Source organism: Geospiza fortis, unplaced genomic scaffold (genome assembly GCF_000277835.1).
Source record: "Geospiza fortis unplaced genomic scaffold, GeoFor_1.0 scaffold909, whole genome shotgun sequence".
In the NCBI taxonomy this organism is placed as follows: Eukaryota; Metazoa; Chordata; class Aves; order Passeriformes; family Thraupidae; genus Geospiza; species Geospiza fortis.
This window is the reverse complement of record NW_005054520.1, coordinates 853,083-871,810: the sequence shown is the minus strand read 5'-3', so window position 1 is coordinate 871,810 and position 18,728 is coordinate 853,083. Positions and strand designations below refer to the sequence as shown.

Below are 18,728 nucleotides of genomic sequence, written 5' to 3'. Positions count from 1 at the left end.
TTTTCTCTGTTAAAAAGTTCCCTTTTCAAGGGAAAATCATTCTTTTTATGCCTCCCAAGCACAAAGAATAACCCAGGCAAATGTTCACTTCCTGCCTTAAGAGCACCCTGACACTTGGTACAAATTCTGCTGGATTTCCCACTTGGCTTCTCCAGCTGCCTCCACATTTCCACGCTCATGACTGCAGCGCTGATAGGCAAGCACTGCCAAACTCTATTCACAGAGGAAAGCAAAGCAAACAGCTCTGGTGCTTCCCAGCCATTATGCAGGGCACAGCAACCAGGACTTTGGGGGAAGTGGAAGCGCGTGCCAGCAGCACGCAGCAACGTTCACTCCCCAACTGGAACAGAGGATTTCTCTAAAAAGTCACCTCCACCTCGATTAAGCCTACCCGTGTTTCAGTCAATTTTAGGATGAAGTACTGGGCAAACCAAAGGCACCCTGGGTCTCTGCCCTCCTCCATACAAACACCAAAGCAAAGGCACCCTTCGTCCCCAGCAGTCCAAGTCTCTTACCTTCCACTTCTTCTTCATCACATACATGTTTAAGGAAGGAAGCCCCTCTATCCAGTACTGCCTCGTCCTCCATCCTATAGTAATAGAAAAGAAAAAAGGAATGCTCAGACTTCTCCTGGAGCGAGCTGTTTGAACCAGCCCAAGTCCTGGGCAGGTTAACTTGCAAGCTGTTGTTCATGTTCCTGTGGGCACTCCGGTCCTCCTTCCAATGCCTGCTGTTCCTTCATAGAGCTCCTTTCACATGGCGTTCGCTTTAAGCTGGCCTCACGTAGCTCCGATTCTGACCTTGACAGGACATCAGTGGTGACAGGTATGAACAAGGTAATCCCAGCTACAAGTCTTTGGGGGCTTTCCTGTTTCTTGTGTCTGGTTTTTGCCCCCCCTCCTCTTTTCTCCAAAAGGTACAGCCACACAGGCAGGCTTGGGGCTGTCTATGCAAGAGCCAAGAGTTGGTGGGATGGCAGTTTGCCTCTGATGCTGCCCCAGTGGCGCAGGGAGGGGAGCAGGCACACCCCCCAGGGCCACAGGCTCCAAGCACAGCCCCTAATAGCAGCAGCACAGCACGCTTGTCTGCTGGGAGCCCGGCTTTGTGTCACATGCTGGCCTTACAGAAATCTGACATATGAGGATTATCCCAAGACCGAGCTACAGTAAGTCAGATCATCACAGCAGTCATTTATGTGTGTCACCCATTCATTCATCCATTTGGGGAAGGGTTTTAGTGGTTGCCCTCCTTCCCCTCCCCTTTTCTCTCCACCTCTGATCTGCCTCTGTGGACAGCAGAGACTCCTAATTCCACGCTTGTGCCATCGCCGTGCTTCCGCAGAGCTGCCCACAACTCCTGCTGCTGTGGCTCTCCCACAAAACTAGACCCTGCCTGTGTTCCAAGGGTATATCTGCAAATCCACTCTTGACAAGCAAATGCAAAAATAATAAAATAATAATAAACAAAATTGGAACTGTGTTAAATAATCTCCTTAGAGGCTAAGTACACATTTGCTGCTCACTACTGGGCAGTCGCCATGGGAGCTTTCCATCCTAATACAGCTGAGACCAAGCTGGTCACTTGTTTTCATACCAAAAATCAGTCATAAAACAACACCTTTTCCTTATATTCCCTCAGGGGAATAGGGACAAACTCAGTTCAGAGTGAGGCAAGGCCTTCAAAACTTTTTCCCATCCATATTGCTTCCATTCAAGATCCTCTGAGAGCTGTAGCAGCAAACACCTGCAGATTATCTTAATGGAATATTCAAATTCAGGAGGGTATAAATACTGAACAGATGAATACCAAGAGTCCAGAATGCCTTAGGGTGTCTACCTTGCATGCCCAATGCCTGGCTACCTAACTAGAAAATAAAAAATAAGACTCAGCCACAAAAGGAAGAACTAGAGTCCCAATTCACAAAAGCAGTACCTCAGTAGCCACTCTCCCACCTCTGCCAAGTTTTCCTCCACCGCTTTAGCCAGCTCCTCCTTCACACAGGCTGTTTCTGACTGAACTCCAGGAGCCAGAGGATTTGAAGCAGAAATTTCCCTGAGCTAGGAAAGGTGCCATTCCCCAAGCAGCTGCTGCTGGGTGCAAAGGGGTGGGACGTGCTCCCTGCCAGCACAGCACACCAAGCCAGCACTCAGGCACACACCAGCCTCCCCTGAAAGCTCCAGCTCTTCATTAAATTATTTAAGGCTATTTACATGTCTTTTCTAACGCAACAGAACATATCCCGTGGATACCCTTGCCTGTTTGCAATGATTGTAAAGGAACAACCCCATATTTTTTAAATTATTTTTTTCTACAAAGCAGCACAGTAGCTCCTTGCTAGAAACTCAACTGGAAACATCTGGAATAGATGAGACTGGATTTGCAGACCAAACACAAACTACAGGAGTAGTTTATTCCTCTGTAAATCTGTACTTATCCTGACATTCAGCTCCATTACCTGGGCACCCACACACATGCAGGTGTGTAACACACCTGTGTGTCCCACAGCTCTGCCTAAACCATGTCCCAAGGCCAGCTCCTCCAGCCTAGGCAGCATCAGCCCAGCCATGCAGCAACTGAGAAGGAGCAACGTGGTGGAGCAGAGAAAGGCAAAGGAAGGGAGCAATTTCCACTGCATGCAAGGGATACAGCGCTGAGGATTCACCAGTTATCATCTCCCTGGCAAATGTCTCCTCATCCTTCTCATGACAGCAGAGCATCATCCCAAGCTTCACTACAGCAGTGGGAATGGCCCCCACCTTCCCAGGAACATCACTGTGCCAGCCTGGAATGGGTTTATGATATTTAACAGCCACGCTTTTTTAGCTCCAGAGGGCTAGAAAACTGCTCAGCAAGGTTGATGCTTTCCCTGAAACATGTATCCAAAGGAGCTGGGGGGTTTAAAGGGCCAGGAATAGAGCTTGGGTCGCCTTGGCACAGCGCCCTGGCTCTAATCCACCGGAGTTTAGTGATTAGACTCCAAGCACCACCTCCCTTGACTTGGTCTTTTCTGCCCTTCTCAGATTATCACAGGATTTCTGTGGGCCAAAAACTAGCAAGAAAACATCCTTTATCAATTTGCATGGGGAAATTATTTCAGCCTCCTGGAATTTTTCAAATACCATCAAATGGGAGTTGCAGAAATTAAAAAGAAAAAAAAATAGTGATGTGGAACAAGAAGTAAAGGTTCCCTTGAATCTTCAGGGGAAAAGTGGCAGACTCCTATTGGTGAAGCACTGCAGCAAGACCACTATCCCATGGAAGACACACATGAACTGGAGAGAAGAAAGCATGGAAAAAATTTTAGGACCTCTGAAAAGAAATGTGCCTTCAGTTAAGCCTGGTTTACCAACTCCTTGTTGGAAGGTAAAGGGATTTTCAGGCATTTCTTGTCTAGATCCACATCCTCGTGACTGCTGCTGCAACATTTTGGAAACAAACCAAAAAAAAAAAAAAGATTAAAAAATATTGGGCTTCTATTTTCAGGGTCTGACAGAATATGCTCCAGTGAAAAAACACGAACTGCTTGAGTAACTGGCCTCTCTGGCCCGATGATTAGATCAGTGCCAAACATTTTTAGAAATGATGTTATGTGTCAATAGCATTTGAACAAGACTCACACACGGCCAGCAGCAACTCTGCTCTGCCTGCAAAGCGCCGGCAGATCCACCTCACAGAAATATTCTGCCCAGTCACTCAGCAAGAACAAGACCAATTTAGTACTAGCAGGGATCCTGGACTTGCTAATGGCTGTGCTCATCTGCCAGCATCTGTTCTGCTCATCACAACAAGAATTCTTCCCGCGGGTCTCTGGCTGCAGCACCAAACACTCTCACTGCATCTCCCAGGCAGCGCAAAGCAGCGCGTAACCTCGGAGTTAGCGCTTCCCGCGCTCCTCCCGGCAGCGGCCGGCCGCCAGCTCCCCCGGGAGATGGAGTGCTGCCACCGCCCGGCTGCTCAGCTCCACAGCTGCCAGACTCGGAAGGCTGAGGGCAGGAAAGAGGGAAAGTGGTGTTTGGCGTAAATAAAAAGGACTGATGTGGCAACACGAGATGTTGCACGGAGTCACAACTCCGGAGTGAATCAATGCCTGACAGAGCTGGGGAGCCAGAGGGGAGAGTTACTGCTCACTGATAAGCTTTTACGATTCTGCCCATTTCCAACGGCTTTTGCAATCAGGAAGAAACCCCAGCAAACTCTGAACTGCACAAGGAAAAAGAAACGGAGCTAGTTCCGTAACTGGAGCAGTGTAACACAGAGCCGTGAGAAAGTCACATTAGAGAGCAGCCCAGCGAGCCGGGGCGTGGAGGGGGTCAAGGGCTAAGGGAGGAGGGAGAGCTCCAGGTCCCAGAGCAGCAGCGGGGGCAGCAGGGCTCCCGGCGGATCGGTGGGAGCTGCCAGCTCACAGGGGGCCTGCCCAGCACAGCACCCGCTGTGCCACAGCTCTGCCAGGCAGGTGTGGGGAAGCTCTCCACTCTCCCGGGAAAGGCAAGGGAAGAAAGACCTTCCTGAGCGTGCAGAGTCAACCATCCTGTCTGCTTCACCAAGCACAGCACCAGTGACCTGTCAAGACTGTTTTCCTCAGAAAACTACCGCAATCAAAGTGGAGTGGGAAGGCATGGATTGGGACGCTGTGGGAGAAAAGACAAACCCAAGCGGACAGTGCACAGGGCATCGTGGGCTGAGCTGTTTAGCAGGTCCCAAATCCCACAGGGTTTACCCCCAGATCTACCACATACTGCTCCCCCACACCACATAACCCCAAACACAAAAGGAGAGATCTACTCTGGTAGGAAACATCCACAGCCCCACACTGCTCCCCTTAGGTGTAACCAACGCTACTTGTGACAACCAGCATCATGGAACCTTCAACCACAGATGGATCAGCCAGACCTGAAGGCTCCCACAGAGAGGACCTGGACCCGAGCAGAGAGAAGAGCCACCAGAGGCTTCCCTGCCAGTGACACCCAGTGCCGTCACCAAGCCACCCAGGTTAGATGCCAAGTGCAGGAATGAGTCAGCAAGCCAAACAGGCTGCTTCTGTCAGCTGGCTGGGGGGAGACAGAGATAACATTATTCCTTCTCTCTGCAACCTGTGAAGCATTCAGACACTGCAATTGTAGTGGCCAAGTAAACAGGAAACCAGGAAGGAGACCAGGTCCCAGCTGATGCTCTCACAGCCCATACGCAAATGCGTGAATAAACAGACCCAATGTGACCGATTCCTTTTAAGGGCCCCGATGTGTTCTGGTTTTCTCACATACCTGCATATGGGCTCTATCACACAGAAAAAAAGAGCTTCTGCCTATACTCAGCACAGCCTGGTTGATGCACTTTTGGAACATGTTGCCAAATTTATCCTGGATGCATTTTCCCCTGTCAGCTCTAAAACAGCATTTATTTACAAGCTTTCTCAGCAAAAGGCTGTACTCAGCCAGAGCAAAGCAGGACAGAACCCTCTGCTTTGCACACAAAGACCTTGCACCCTAATATTCATAAACCAAATAAATTCCCAATTAAGTAATCTCATTAGCTGAAATGTTTCCCTCTATGGAGGTGTCCTCAGGGATTGAAATTAAGTCCCGTGACAGGATTTAAATAGGAGTCTCAGTTCTTGACTAAAATCTTGTTTTCAAAAACTCTTACAGACTGGAACGTCAGGAACTCTAAATGTTTTATCTCAACTCACAGGTGAAGTCTGTGAGAGCACCTTCCTGAAACCAAGATAAGAACCATTTGAATTCATGATGGCAAAATAAGTTCCATCACCTGGATTTCAATTTTGATCTTTGACAATTTCGGAAGAACTCTTGAAGCTGGCTATGTTCCAAAAATGAAATAGCTACTAGAAAAGGCAATTAGGAGTGAATGAAGTTACAGCTTTCTTCTGCACAAGCAATAAAGTAACACTATCAAAACATAGGGAAATACAAGGGGAACACTGTCACTGAATGCAGAGCAGGTGTAACAGTTGAAGCCTTTGCTTCATTGTGATTACACGACTTACCATAAAATGACATGACTATAAAAACTGATGAAGTCAGCTGCCTCTTCAGCTGGGGACTCTGCAAGACCAAGGCTGCCTTGCACTCCAGCTTCATTTGAGAACTGCAGGATCTCAGTGCAAGCCCCTCTCCAGGACAGGGTGAGCCTCTGCTGCCGAACACCTGGCTCCTGACATATCCCACATCCATCTGCTGTATTTCATGGAGCTACAGCCAGGAAAAGGTACAGAGACGCCCTGTAAGGAATTTGAGCTTGCTCTTTGGCAGGAGCTTTGGGGGACGGAATCAAATGAGATGAATCCACAGGAAGAAGTGATTCTGGACTGCAAATATTATGAATGTATCTGTTTGAGGATAACATAAACCAGACATTTTTGTAGCTTTGTTTTCTGGAAATAGAAATCACCAAAAAAAGCCTTCTCTAGAGGCAGAGTGACATCAGGTTTTAAACCCAAAAGTAGCAGTGGATTTTTCCTAAAATTATTATTTCAAGCCAGCCTGTGGCATCTGAACTATTTTTGGCTATTTATTACCGTGACAATGTCATGTCCTGCAATATTTTTGTTGCAGTTTTATGCCTGAGAGGTAACTTCTTACTTGCCTGTGCATCTATTTGAAACCAATGCTGGTTTGTACAGTAGCTGCTCCTTGTTCCAGGCTCCTATAAGAGCTCTTTTTGAGGAAGCTGTGACTAAGTGTGTTGTGTCACACACAGGAGCAGGTATCATGGGCTAAGAAGCAGAGCAACATTTCAAGTGTGTATTTTACGTCAGCTCAGCACATAGCTTTCAAAGTGCAGGAGGTCTGGATACACCTGTAGAGAAACCTGGACAAAGAAACAGCAACTGCAGGAAACTTCCAGCATCTGCTGCATATTGCTCACCGGGAACCTCCAAAAGCAAGGCATGGGAAGCCTGATCCTGAGGCAAATTCCCAGCTATAAATGAGGATATTAAAGTGGGCAGCCTGGTCCTGTGTCTAAAAGCAAAGTGTTATCTGGGCTGGGCGGTGCTGGGTTTAAGTCCATTTCCCACTGAGCAAAGGAACAGGCAGTGTGTACAATGAGGGGTGGGGCAGCACACACTGGCACCACTCACCCAGGGCTGCTTTTCTCCAGGGAAATCAACCCAGCACACTCAATCCTGGCTTCCCAGCAAGCACCTAGCTCCTGCACTTGTCCTCTCCTGTGACTGCTTTGGGGGAAAAAGTTCTCCATAGCAATCACACCACACAAAAGCTGTGAGACCAGCCCATAGCTTAATCTCTGTAATTACAGTCTGAAGCTTTTCCCTTCCCTCAGGCTTCAGACTGTCAAGTGCACAACTCCTGGAGCTGCATATTGTCCCACCAACCACTTCCAAGATGCTGAAGCCTCTCTAAAAGCATCACAAATCTCTGGACCACTGATGGTAACATGGGTACAGAGAATGTGCTGGCTTCCTGCTGCAAGGAGGACAGGCAAGACCTGATCCAGCACAATCCAGACCTGAGCTCTGACTAGCAGAGGCAGAAAGCCTGGTTGTATAAAGCATTTTGGACACGTCTGAAGCAGCCAAGGGAGCTAATGCACTCTCAGCACTTCCCAGAGTGCAGGCACAGCGTTTCTGATCCAGTTCTTGGCATTCTGAAGCGATACGTGGATTCACAATATGCTGGTTTCAAAAACAGAATCCAGCATCAAGGATATTTTTAACATGGATCATTTTGGGAATCTGCTTAACCACTCACACGGTGTTACACAAGCAGGAGCTCCTCAAAGTGCACTTAGCCCAAATTATGCAAACTTTACCTGGTTACTAGATGATGGTCTCTGTAAAACTGTAATTCTTCCACCTTGGAGCAGTTGCTCCAAAGTACGAAGGGATGTGATACCACTCGAGTTCACCTCCAAAGGAGTGTGGACAGAGCACGCAGCTGTAAAACTTAAACAGAAGGGCAAAGCCATCCAAACCAAATGTCAGCGCACACACAAGACTCAGGCAGAAGAAAGGACTCCAAAAATATTAGACAAGGAAAAAAAACAGTGGGCTTTGGACCTCAACCTCACTTGAGAGCCAACTGCTCATCCAGAAGACTTTATAGTGACCATTCCCAGGGGTGATAAGACAAAATCTCTGCTGAGGAAGGTCACTGGCATTGGTCCTGGTGCATGCATCAAATCCTAATTCAATAATACTCACTCAAAACCAATGTAGACCTGAGAGCCAGAAACACAAACAGCCAGATTTCAAACTAAATGCCCTTCTTGCCTTCACTGGCTGCACTGGGAAGAAAAAAAAATAAAAAACAAAAAAACGACCTAAACCCAAAGAAAAAGAAAAACAAACCAAAACACAAAAAAACCCCACAAAACCACCCCAAAAACACAAGCCAATGGAAGCTTACTGAAGATAAAGAAATTTTTCCTGACAGAAGAGAAGAGAGGGAAGTGAACTGCAAAACCAAGTTATTTTATAACTTGAGACTGAACTGAAAAAAGGAATTTCACCACTTCCACCAATTTAAGGTCCAGTCAGAAGAGAGTCAGTCACAACCCAGAGCAGCACAGACCCATTCTGTCTCCCAAGAGTGCCAAGTGCTCAAGAAAACACTGATTACACCAGCACAAGCCACAGAACAGGAGGATATAAGTCCCTCACAAGCGATACCCACAAGGATCACAAGCAGAAACACAACTGCAAGTGACAATTTCCTTCCACATGGCCAGAGATGGTGCTCCTGCTCCTGGAAGAGCATCTGCTGTTGGGTCAACCATATGTGTGGTGCCTGGCTATCACTAACCAGTGACATTACATATTATACCTACATGCAGGAAAACTTCCCCTCCTCCAAATTTCACATGGTACCAGAGGGGGAGGTTGGTAGGAAACAGCTGTTCCAGAGCACCAGCAGCCACTGGGATATGACACAGTCTGGGGGAACCTCACTGTCATGGCCACTAGCCCACAGAGAGCTCATCCACACAGCCACACACTTGAGAGTGCCTGCAGAGACAGCAAAGGGGGATTTTGTACACTTCTAAGGGAATAGGTCACCGGAGCATGGAGCACAGGATCACCTTGGGGTGCCCCTTGGCCCTGGGTGCACGCAGCCCGCGAAGCAGGGCGTCGTGCTGACCCGCCCGGCACCTGAGCTGGGGCGCGTGATGGCAGCGAGGAGCAGGCAGCCTGTTATCCCTACACCCAGCCCTGCAGACCAATTAGTGATTAATAAGAGCCTGGCCCAGAGCAGGCAGGGCACATGATCACGTTCTCATGGCGTTAGTCAGCAGCGCAGCGACACGGGCTCCTTCAGCAGGACACCAGCTCCAGCAGCACGAACATGATGCAGCATAAAAGCACACTGCTATGAGCAGACACTGCATGATCCTGCATAAGGCAATCCATTTAGCAATGTTCAACCCCTCACCAGCAAAATGTGTTTGCTTCTGGACTGGCATTTTGCTCCATGGGACAGTCAGGTTCTTAATTTGGTTCTCAGTGCCCTAAAGCTGGGTTAACTGTATCCTCCAACCACGGCCAAGAGCGCAGAACCCAACTGCTGAGCAGGCAACTCCCAAGTTTTAACAAGACCGTCCTCTACATGACATCCATTTAAGGGCAGCTCAAAATAGACTTATTCATATCAGCCTAAAACAAGACTCTGAAGAAAACAACAACCCGAGAGCTGAAAAGTCATCTCTTGCCAGAAAGTACCCACAGCTACTTCTTCTGAACTCCCTTCTTGTGACCCATCAATGGTGCCTGGAAGAAAAACTTGTGGGACAGAACTGGTAGGAGCACAGCGATGCTGATAAGCAGCGCTGCTGCAGGACGTCCTGTGGCTTCCAAAGTAACCTAACCATCAGTATAAAGGCTACTGAGCTTGGACAAAAAACCAAGCAGACTTCTGCAAGGGAAGAGAAAATGAGACTTTAGCATCAGTCTTTCTTTCAGGGTCTGGGAAACTTCATCTGCCCCAAGGATGGACTATGAAAAAAATCCTTCTCTGGACAGATAAAATCTCAAAAATTAAGATCACTTGCATCATCCTTTACCAAAGGAAGGCTGCTCAGCCTCCTCTACTGCCACTTACACAAGTTTGTCACTGCAATGAGCTGCTCTCCCTGCATGGCAGCTGGCTCCTTCTGACTCTATATCATTAGTCCATAAACATGAACTTCCCAGGCATTCCTCAAATGTTCTCTTCAGATTTCCCACATGCCTGTACAATTCAGCCCTTTACCCATTAGGGTTTCAAGCAACAGTATTTTCACATGAGCAAGTGCTATAAAAAATATTTTATAGGTCCCACATTCTCTTTCCTCTTCCTCCAGAACTCTGTATAAAGCAAGAGTTGCTACTTCTGTTTTAGGAACTACAAACTCAAAGGCATCCTCAAGAACCACAGCGGATGTAACATTCTGCGCTGCTCTGCCTAGGGTACAGCTCATTTTCTTCTCAGTATCTAGTAGGGGGCTACGGTTTGGGTTTGTGCTGGAAACACACAATTCACAAATGGGAATTGACCAATGTTATAGTTCCTGCCGTGGGAGCAAGCAAGTAGTGGTGCAGCTGGGGTTAAATCAGGACACTCCTTTTTGGTGTCCAGTACAGGGCACAAAGGGTTCAAAATAATGGCAGATTTGACTGGAATGTGCTAGGTGGAATTCACAGCTGTCATAGCTGTATGGATACTGATCAGCAGGCTCCTGCCCTGCCATGGGCACGCTTGCCTGGCTGCATGGGGTGCCTAGAGGTCGTCAGGGGCAGCTTTTGCTTTCGGTGCTCCCCGTGGTGCTTATCAGGCTGCTCTGCTGGGCCTGGCAATGCTCTGATAACAGCAGTGACGACGATGTGCTCGGGCTGGCGGGGCCCAGCTCAGGGCTACTCTGCTGCTGTCCTGGAGAGGCTGCAGCTCCAGTGGGAGCTTGGGCCAACAGGCTGTGACCTGTGGTGACACCCCAAAGGATAACTCCAGGCTGGAGAAGGTACATCTCAAAGGATCTGGCCAGGCCCATGCTGCAGCAGGTACACCTCGAAGCATCAGTGGCTGTGCATGAGGACATGCAGCTCGTGTCGATCACCCTCTATCTGCTTTCATCCTCTTTTCCACATGCATCTGTCTAAAACACTGCAGGAAGTCATTCTTTCAGAAAAGCCTCTTTCTGTAACAGGCCTGAAATAGTTTGCTTTGGTAATAGATATTCATAAAAGCACAAGCAGCTTTTCCACTCCTTTTTTAAGCTGTCAGGGCCACCACGGCTGAACCCAGACATGGTCATCAGTCACACATTTCTTGGAGACACCTGTTAACAAAGAAGGGCTTTATGCCCAGCACCTAATTGCAACATGGCTGTTTAAAGGTAAACGGGAAATGGGCTACAGTAATATTAAATCCCAGTTATCTGCATCCATTATCTTGCATTTTTTTATTGCTAAGCTGAATGACTGGTCTGGGAAGAGAGCCAGAAAAGTTGGGCTGATACCACAGATCAAGACTTCATAGATATTTCTGAGAATTACAAGGGTCGCATCCAGAACTGAACAGACTGCTGCACAAAAACCCACAGGTACCTCCACTGAATCACAAGTCAAGCCTTTCCAGGAAAACAGAGCTGTTGGCAACCCAAGGCATTACTAGACCAGGAATACTTAATGCAAAGGTGTCCTACTCACCACTTAGAATTAAAAAGGCAGAAACAGGTTCAAGAAGCGTTGTCCCATTCATAGAAAAGTTATTACAGAAACTTTTAGAGTTCACAGGAATCTCTACACTCCCACATTTCTGAAGATTCAGGGGACATCCAGGTTACTTGCTGGGAGACACATTGAGCTTACATTGTTTTTTCAATGCTTTTTAACAAATTAGGTTGCATAGCTAATGTTCAGTGAACTCGGCTCTTTTAGCTTGATCTTTAATTCAAGTAATTATTTTAAAAGGGAAACACCATCTCCCTTTACTCAGTCTCTGGAGAGGATTCTGACACTGGAACACACAGTTGGGGTTTTTTCACAGGGCTGTTTTTCAGCATATTTCCCTTTCAACAAAATTTATACACTGTATTCCTGGCAAAGGGAAGAGAACTGTGATCCAAGCAAAACTTGGGAAATATAGAGGTCTTCCTTCTGCAGCAACTCCTGCCATTGCACTGTTTTGTTCGCAGGTCCAGAGTGTCCATCCCAGGTTAAATTACAGCACAAGGATGGCAGTTACATGCCCACTCCTTCAAGTTCTACTGCAAACAGGAGCAAGCCACAAGGCTGAGCACTGAGAGCACCCTGCCTGGAGCTCTGTGCCCCAGCAGCCAAGCAAGGGCGCCTGGGCTTGCCTTGCCAATGAAGCACAGGCCTAAGCCCAGGCTCAAGCCCAGGCTTGCTCACATTCCCTCCATGCTAGCAGGCTCTCAGGCTCAACTTCAGAGCCCTGCCGAGATGGCAACACAGAGCCCAGAGACCCAAAGGTAGCAAGGTGCCTCGTACAATCCAGAACCCTGCAGAGTCCCATGGCTGGAACTGCACACCTGCCTCATCAGGCACAGTGCAAAAGCTCTTCCCCAGTCATGGGAAAGCCCAATGGACACAGAAGGCCTTCTCCAAGCCTGTATGACACGGGAGCTGTACATCATGGGAGACAGCCTGCCTTTGCTTCTAAAGCCCAGCTTAGGTATAAAAATTGATCATTGATCAGTGATTAAAAGGGAGAAACATACTCCTTTATCCCAAGTGAGAAGCACTCACAGAGTTACAGGGAATCATTGCATCTATCACATTCTGGTAGAAGCAGTTCTTGCTCTTGGGCAGCAAAAATCTCCTTTCCATGCACATTCCAGTGATATGCCAATAACATGACAGAGATACAAATGCACTCTGAAATGGAGAGCATTTCAATATCCATTCAAGGTATCTTTTCCAAAAGTTCACTGATTTCATCCGACAGGTGAATTGGAACTGAAAAGATAAGCTAGGCAGGTGGACAAATGACAGCTCTAAGTCCATTCCAACTCTACCCTAAATCAATACTCTATTCTACAGCTTCTCTCTAACATCACCCTCCAAGTGCCTACCAAAGATGCACTCAAGACTTTGCACTGGTCTTTCACTGATTTCCAACCCCACCCTGCAAGCAGCTCATGGCTGCAATCCAGACTTTGTCCCTGCACCGCTCTGGCCCCACTTGATGAATTCTCCCCACACACTGTCCTATCTCAGCACACATTTCTTCCATTCATGCCAGTGGAACTACTCACGCAGGACTCACCCCAGCACAGCACTTCAGCATGGCCTCAAAGGCCACTAAGTTGAATTGCCTCAAGGCCGGAAGTCACCTGCACTGAAGTATTTTGTGGGACTAAGGCAACAGCTCCACATTTCCAACCATTCTCGCTGCACTGATAGAGGTGTTACTGCACTGACACTGCATCATCAGCACTACTGCTCCCACGAAACCCCACACTGACACATCTACTGGGACAGTACTGCTCAAACCCCGCCACTGCTCACCTAAGAGATCATAAGATGTCAAACAATGGATGTGGAACACTCCCATGGCACCACAGGCTGGCTTGCTGTGCCATGGAGGCTCTGGAACGGAGCTTTGCTGGGGACACAAGAGAACAAAGCCCCATCTATTTTCCCCTGGGGATGATTGTTCCTGCCCAGAAGAACACACAGGCAGCTCTGTTAAGCAGGGCTGCTGGTCTTGAGCCGTGCTCTGTGTCTGCTGAATGCACAAAGTGTCACCCAGGGAAGCAAGCTCAGACTAGACAAATTTAACAAGAATTTAGGTAACATCCGCTTCAAGATGACCGCAATTACTAACTCTGAGACCTCGGCAAAATGTGCACATCCAATTCCTGTGTGTAAGAAATACACTTCAATTCCAGTGCAATAGACAGGTTTGATGTGCTCAAATGCCACTTTTCATTGAGCTAGTGAGCAACTATTGCCCAGCTTCATTCTTATCAACCTCATATTTAGCAGCCTTGATGAAAAGACCTTTACGCTTACGTCGAAGGGCTGACAATGTGTCTGAAGTGTTATACAGACACTACAGGTACAATAAAAGCAATTAACTTTTGCAACCTTCTGTTCAAGGTTAAGAGTTTAAATGAGCTCAGTAAACATTCAAGATGTGATTAAAATGAAGTAAAAACTTATTAAAAAAAACTTAGGAGGAAAACACCATAATCTTCAAGTTGCACACACCATTGAAAAAGAGACACAAGTGCTGTTTCTGCACCTACTGTACAAAATAGAGAAAACTGAAAAATTTTAGTAAAGATGAGTAGTTGGCACACAAGACTTCAGTTGTCATCTTTGCCATCACATTACACATCTGCACTGTCATCAAAATCAAAGCGTTTGCATGTTTCACTCAGAAAAAGTAGCAGAAAAAGACAGAACACACCACAGGAATAACTCCTATGTGAAAAAAGCCAAGTTTTTGGACATGCAAATCCACCAGGACTTCTTGCATAATACCAGATCATTGTAATAATTTTCAAAAGAAAGTAAAATTCAATCTCCCCTGGGGAAAAATCACATCAAACATCAGCAACTTCACAGATGAGCAGCAGTCACCTTGCAGAGGTCAAAAGCAGAGGTACCATAGCTCTGTATTATCTATAGATTACATGTAAGTTTATTGTTAATAATAATATATTACTAACTATATTTTGAATAATACGAAATAGCTTTTATCATCATCATTAATAACAGAATGAAGTGATTTGAGTAATCCTCAGTCTTAAAAGAAGTCATGGAACAATTCCCACCACTAAGTTCCTCAACTCACTTTGGGATGCCAGAAGTATGGATCAATACTTATGAAAGGAAAATTAAGGCTTCTTTCAAGACAGAATTAATACAGAGTATTTAACAAGTATTTATTATATGCCAGTAAAACAGGAATATGATCCTGTTCACCTATAAAGGTACTTCTATAATACAGCTAGGATTTGAAACACTTGGAAAATTCTCTTCCTCCACTAAAAGAATTTCCTTAGGAGTAGAAAATATATAGATCAGCCATATTCTCTCTCTCTATACCTATTTATATATATAAATAATAAAGTTATTTTAAATCCACCCCTCAGTCTCTGTTTTACTTTGGCAGCAGAATGAACTTTCCTAATAGCACACGTTTCTGGAATGCAGAGGCTGAAAGTTCATTTGCGCTGCAGATTCAAAGAATTCTGATATTGGTGACATGGAATCAACTCTTCTGGTGTTTCTGGTGAGAAAATTCAGATAAATCCCATGGCTGTCTGCAACCTCCTCTGCTGTGCTCAGAAGGCTCAGCCATACTCCAACGGCCTTGATCTACATGCCTACTGAATTTGGACAGAAATCCACTGCTCCAAATCAAACTGAACGCCAAGAACCGAGATGGAGCTTTCTCTGATTTTCAAATTTCTCATAAATCTCCATGCAAACTTACCACACTGCCAGTCCCTATGGCAAGTTCAAATATGTTCCTTATGTGAAAGACTCATAATTGTGTATGTAATTCAAAGACATTTTTATCTCTTCAGTTAATGTAATTAAGCCATTGAAAAGCAAGAGCTCTGCAGCTTTTTACTTATGCTATGCACTGTTTTATCACCCAATTATGGGTGCAGTCATTGTCTTTGACACTGTCCAACAGCAATAAAAAGCATTCCTGGCACAAACTGCGCACAATCCTGAGCAAACTCAGGAGAAACAAGATGCTACAGCAACTCAAAGTTCAAGGACAGGGAGGCAGAAGCCTTGCTTTGAGTGGTTGTGGGAATCCACTGCAACCTTGACCATTTTATAGCTGTATCTCCATTTCAAGCCAGGCAGCGTGAGCTAAGAGAAAGACCTCTGCCTCTCCATCCAAGCCCTTATGTTTTGAGGGAGCACAAAAGAGGAGCTTTCCTTCCACCAGATGCAGCACAATGACACAGACACACGCTCCTTTATCAATATTAACCATAAACTGCTATTACTGGGTTTTCAAAGAGCACTCCCCCCCTTGTGAGCCTTCTAAGTGGATTTGAAGCCGGAAGCAGCTAATTGACTTGGAACAAGGAGGAGTTATCAGTACCCTTTTCATTTGCTCAAAGCAAGAGCTCAAATTCTGAACCTAATGCACACAGCAGATACGTGCAAGGCGAGTCTCTGGAGCCTGACAAGGATGCTCTCGCAGTGGGGCCATGAAGGCATCTCAGCAGCACCCAGGGACCCAGCGGTGCCACCGTGCCGGGAACACTGCTGGCAGCAAGGCACCCCCAAACCCTCCTTCCAAGCCCTCTGCTTCTCCCAGCCCAGGGGAGGAATTGGGGTGCACACCAGTAAAAGCCATGCCATTTTGAGATGGACGTGTATAACAACGTCACGGCATAAAATCCAAAAAATTAAAGAAGAGAAATTGGTTTACTAGCAAATTTGCACTAACAGATGGCATGTACACACACAGGAGCCTCGCTTGCTGAACCCACAAGGCCCATTTTTGGGCACCCACCTCCCAAAACAGCACATTTCCCCCAGATTTTCCTTTCTCAAAGCAACACCTTTCCCTTTATGACTGCATCTTTCTGGCAAGGCAGCACCTCTGACTGCAAATAGCTGTTCGCACACTTACTGGCAGAAAAATAAGAACAGGTTTTTTTCTTTAGCCTCTCACGCAGCAATTTTCTTTCCCAACCTTGCCCAAAACCCCTTCCCGCTTATTAATTACAGCTGTCCCGGGTGGCAGCATTAGAAAACCTTCAGCCAGAGACACACTCAGCTCCTCCACCCTGTCTGATAAGCAGGTAGATCTGAAAACAAAAGGAGTTATAGATTTTTCCTTCTCACGGGGATGTTTTTCTTTGAACTGCACTTTGTGCATAAATTCAACCTTTTCTTATCAGCTTAAGACATCGGTAACTGAAGCATTTACCCTACACCCACTGCATTTTAAAAGCTCCTCTTAAAAACCTGCTGCAAGTGATACCACAAGACAGCACCAGATCTAAAATTGTAACATGGAAGTTTAAGGGAAAAACCTGCACAGTTCCGAGCTGCAGAAAATCCTGCCAGACCTTGCTCCAGATGAGTGCAGTGTGTTACCTTGCCAGGAATGCTCTGTACACATAAATGAAAGTTTTGTCTCTCCTCCCCGTAGCTGGAAAATGAAAGAAAAGGAAAAAAAAATCCTTAATTCCTTCTCACCCCACCACCACACCTTGCTCCCTACTCATCTGAGGTCAGCAGTCTACAGTTGCCAGTCCCTTGGAATCTCGGGAACGCAGGTCCCTAAAGTCCAGCAGCTGCTTTTAAAAATGCGAAATTAACTTACTCTGAGCTCAGCAGAAGTGAAGGGTAAGTTACAAACAAATCCTCCTAGTTTTTTTGGAACTTCAAAGTCTGTGTTTCCTTCCTAGGAAGCTGAAGAAGCATCCCTGCAGATTGCACTAGCATTTGCCCTTCCAATCCCACTGACCCTCAGTAGCAGGTGAAGTTGATGAGAGCTAAAATCACCAGCTGAAACCAGGCTTTGAAAAATTAACTCTTCCATCATCTAATCCAGGTGTCACCAGAAGAAGTCTCTGGGCCTAGAATGGCAGTCCAGGAAAGGACTAGGACAGATGGACAGATCAACTTATGCACCATGCTCTGAGCAAGCACAGATGCAAACAGTCCCATTTAATTACCTGGCACAGGACTGTGAGAACAAAATGAAGTCTCTCATTCAATAGTTGCTGGGGTTTGAGAGCCTGAAGTTTGCTTTGGTCAGGGGGCCTCTGTACAATTTCCTACTGACCTCAACCAGAATAAGAACTAGGTGTATTCCTGCAGCCTATCACACCAGCACTTAGCAACATATTTTGTCCCACACACAATATATACAGCTTGGCACACTTTGTTAAATCCAACTAATGAAGCTTTTGTTGTTCGGTTTTTGGGTGGGTTTTTATGTTGTTTTTGTTTTTTTAAACAGGAAGTATGTACATTATAGGAACAACCAGAACCAAGTCCCTAAGCAGCTGGGAGCACACGCAGAGTCAAGTTCAGATGCACAGTAACTGCACCTCTGACACAAAAGGAGCAAGTACCTATATATAGCCCATGGAGCAGTTCCCCAGGGGAACTGCTACTGCCCGGATCTACCCCAGGGCCCGACCTTGCTCCTTACGCGCCTAACTTTACTAACAGGAGCAGCTTTGCGGAACGACTCCACGGAGCTGCCGCCACGCACCCCGAGCCCCGCTCTCCTGGGAGAGCCCGGTGCCTTTTTCCATCATGTCATGGGAGCTCCCTGCACATCCGAGTGCTCCTCCTGAACGCGAGAGCTAAAGGGATGCGCTCGGAACAGAAGAAAAATCCTTTAGTAACTAGCGCCGTACAGAAAAAAGGAACAAGATGGTTAAATCCTCATTTCCTCGTGTGCTCTCGCTATGGATGGCAGCGCTTCACAGGAAGCACAGAAAGGGCAAACAGGTCTTGGATAATAAAACACTCCATACAACCACATACCAGGTGGATAATTGGAAACCTGGGAAAGACGAGGCTGCCTATTCAGCGGCTGCTAACAACTCACTGAAGATGAACTGAAACGGTAAAGAAAGTTTTCAAACACCATGAAGCGTTTTAAAAGTTGGCTCCAGCAGAGCTAAGCACCGAAAAAGACACCGAGGAGGGAGAAACGCAGCCCGGCGTTTCCACCCCCGCTGCCGGCTCACTCACCTCCGGGGCTCGGGCTTGCGGCGTTCCTCCAGCTTGGCGGCGGGCGGCGGCT

General features: G+C 46.7%; 1 protein-coding gene across 2 annotated transcripts in view; it reads right to left on the bottom strand.

Moving 5' to 3' along the window:
• The window catches only part of SLC4A4 (solute carrier family 4 member 4), a 117,563-nt gene extending 98,842 nt beyond the window's left edge, over window positions 1-18,721 (bottom strand). For both annotated transcript variants that reach the window (XM_014310375.2, XM_031063646.1), the window contains exons 1-2: window positions 18,677-18,721; window positions 516-589 (exon numbers count right to left, since the gene is read on the bottom strand). In XM_014310375.2, the coding sequence (XP_014165850.1) occupies window positions 516-588 (73 nt within the window). In that variant the 5' untranslated portion in view covers window position 589; window positions 18,677-18,721. The remainder of the gene's footprint in view (window positions 1-515; window positions 590-18,676) is intronic.
• Window positions 18,722-18,728: the final 7 nt, after the last annotated feature.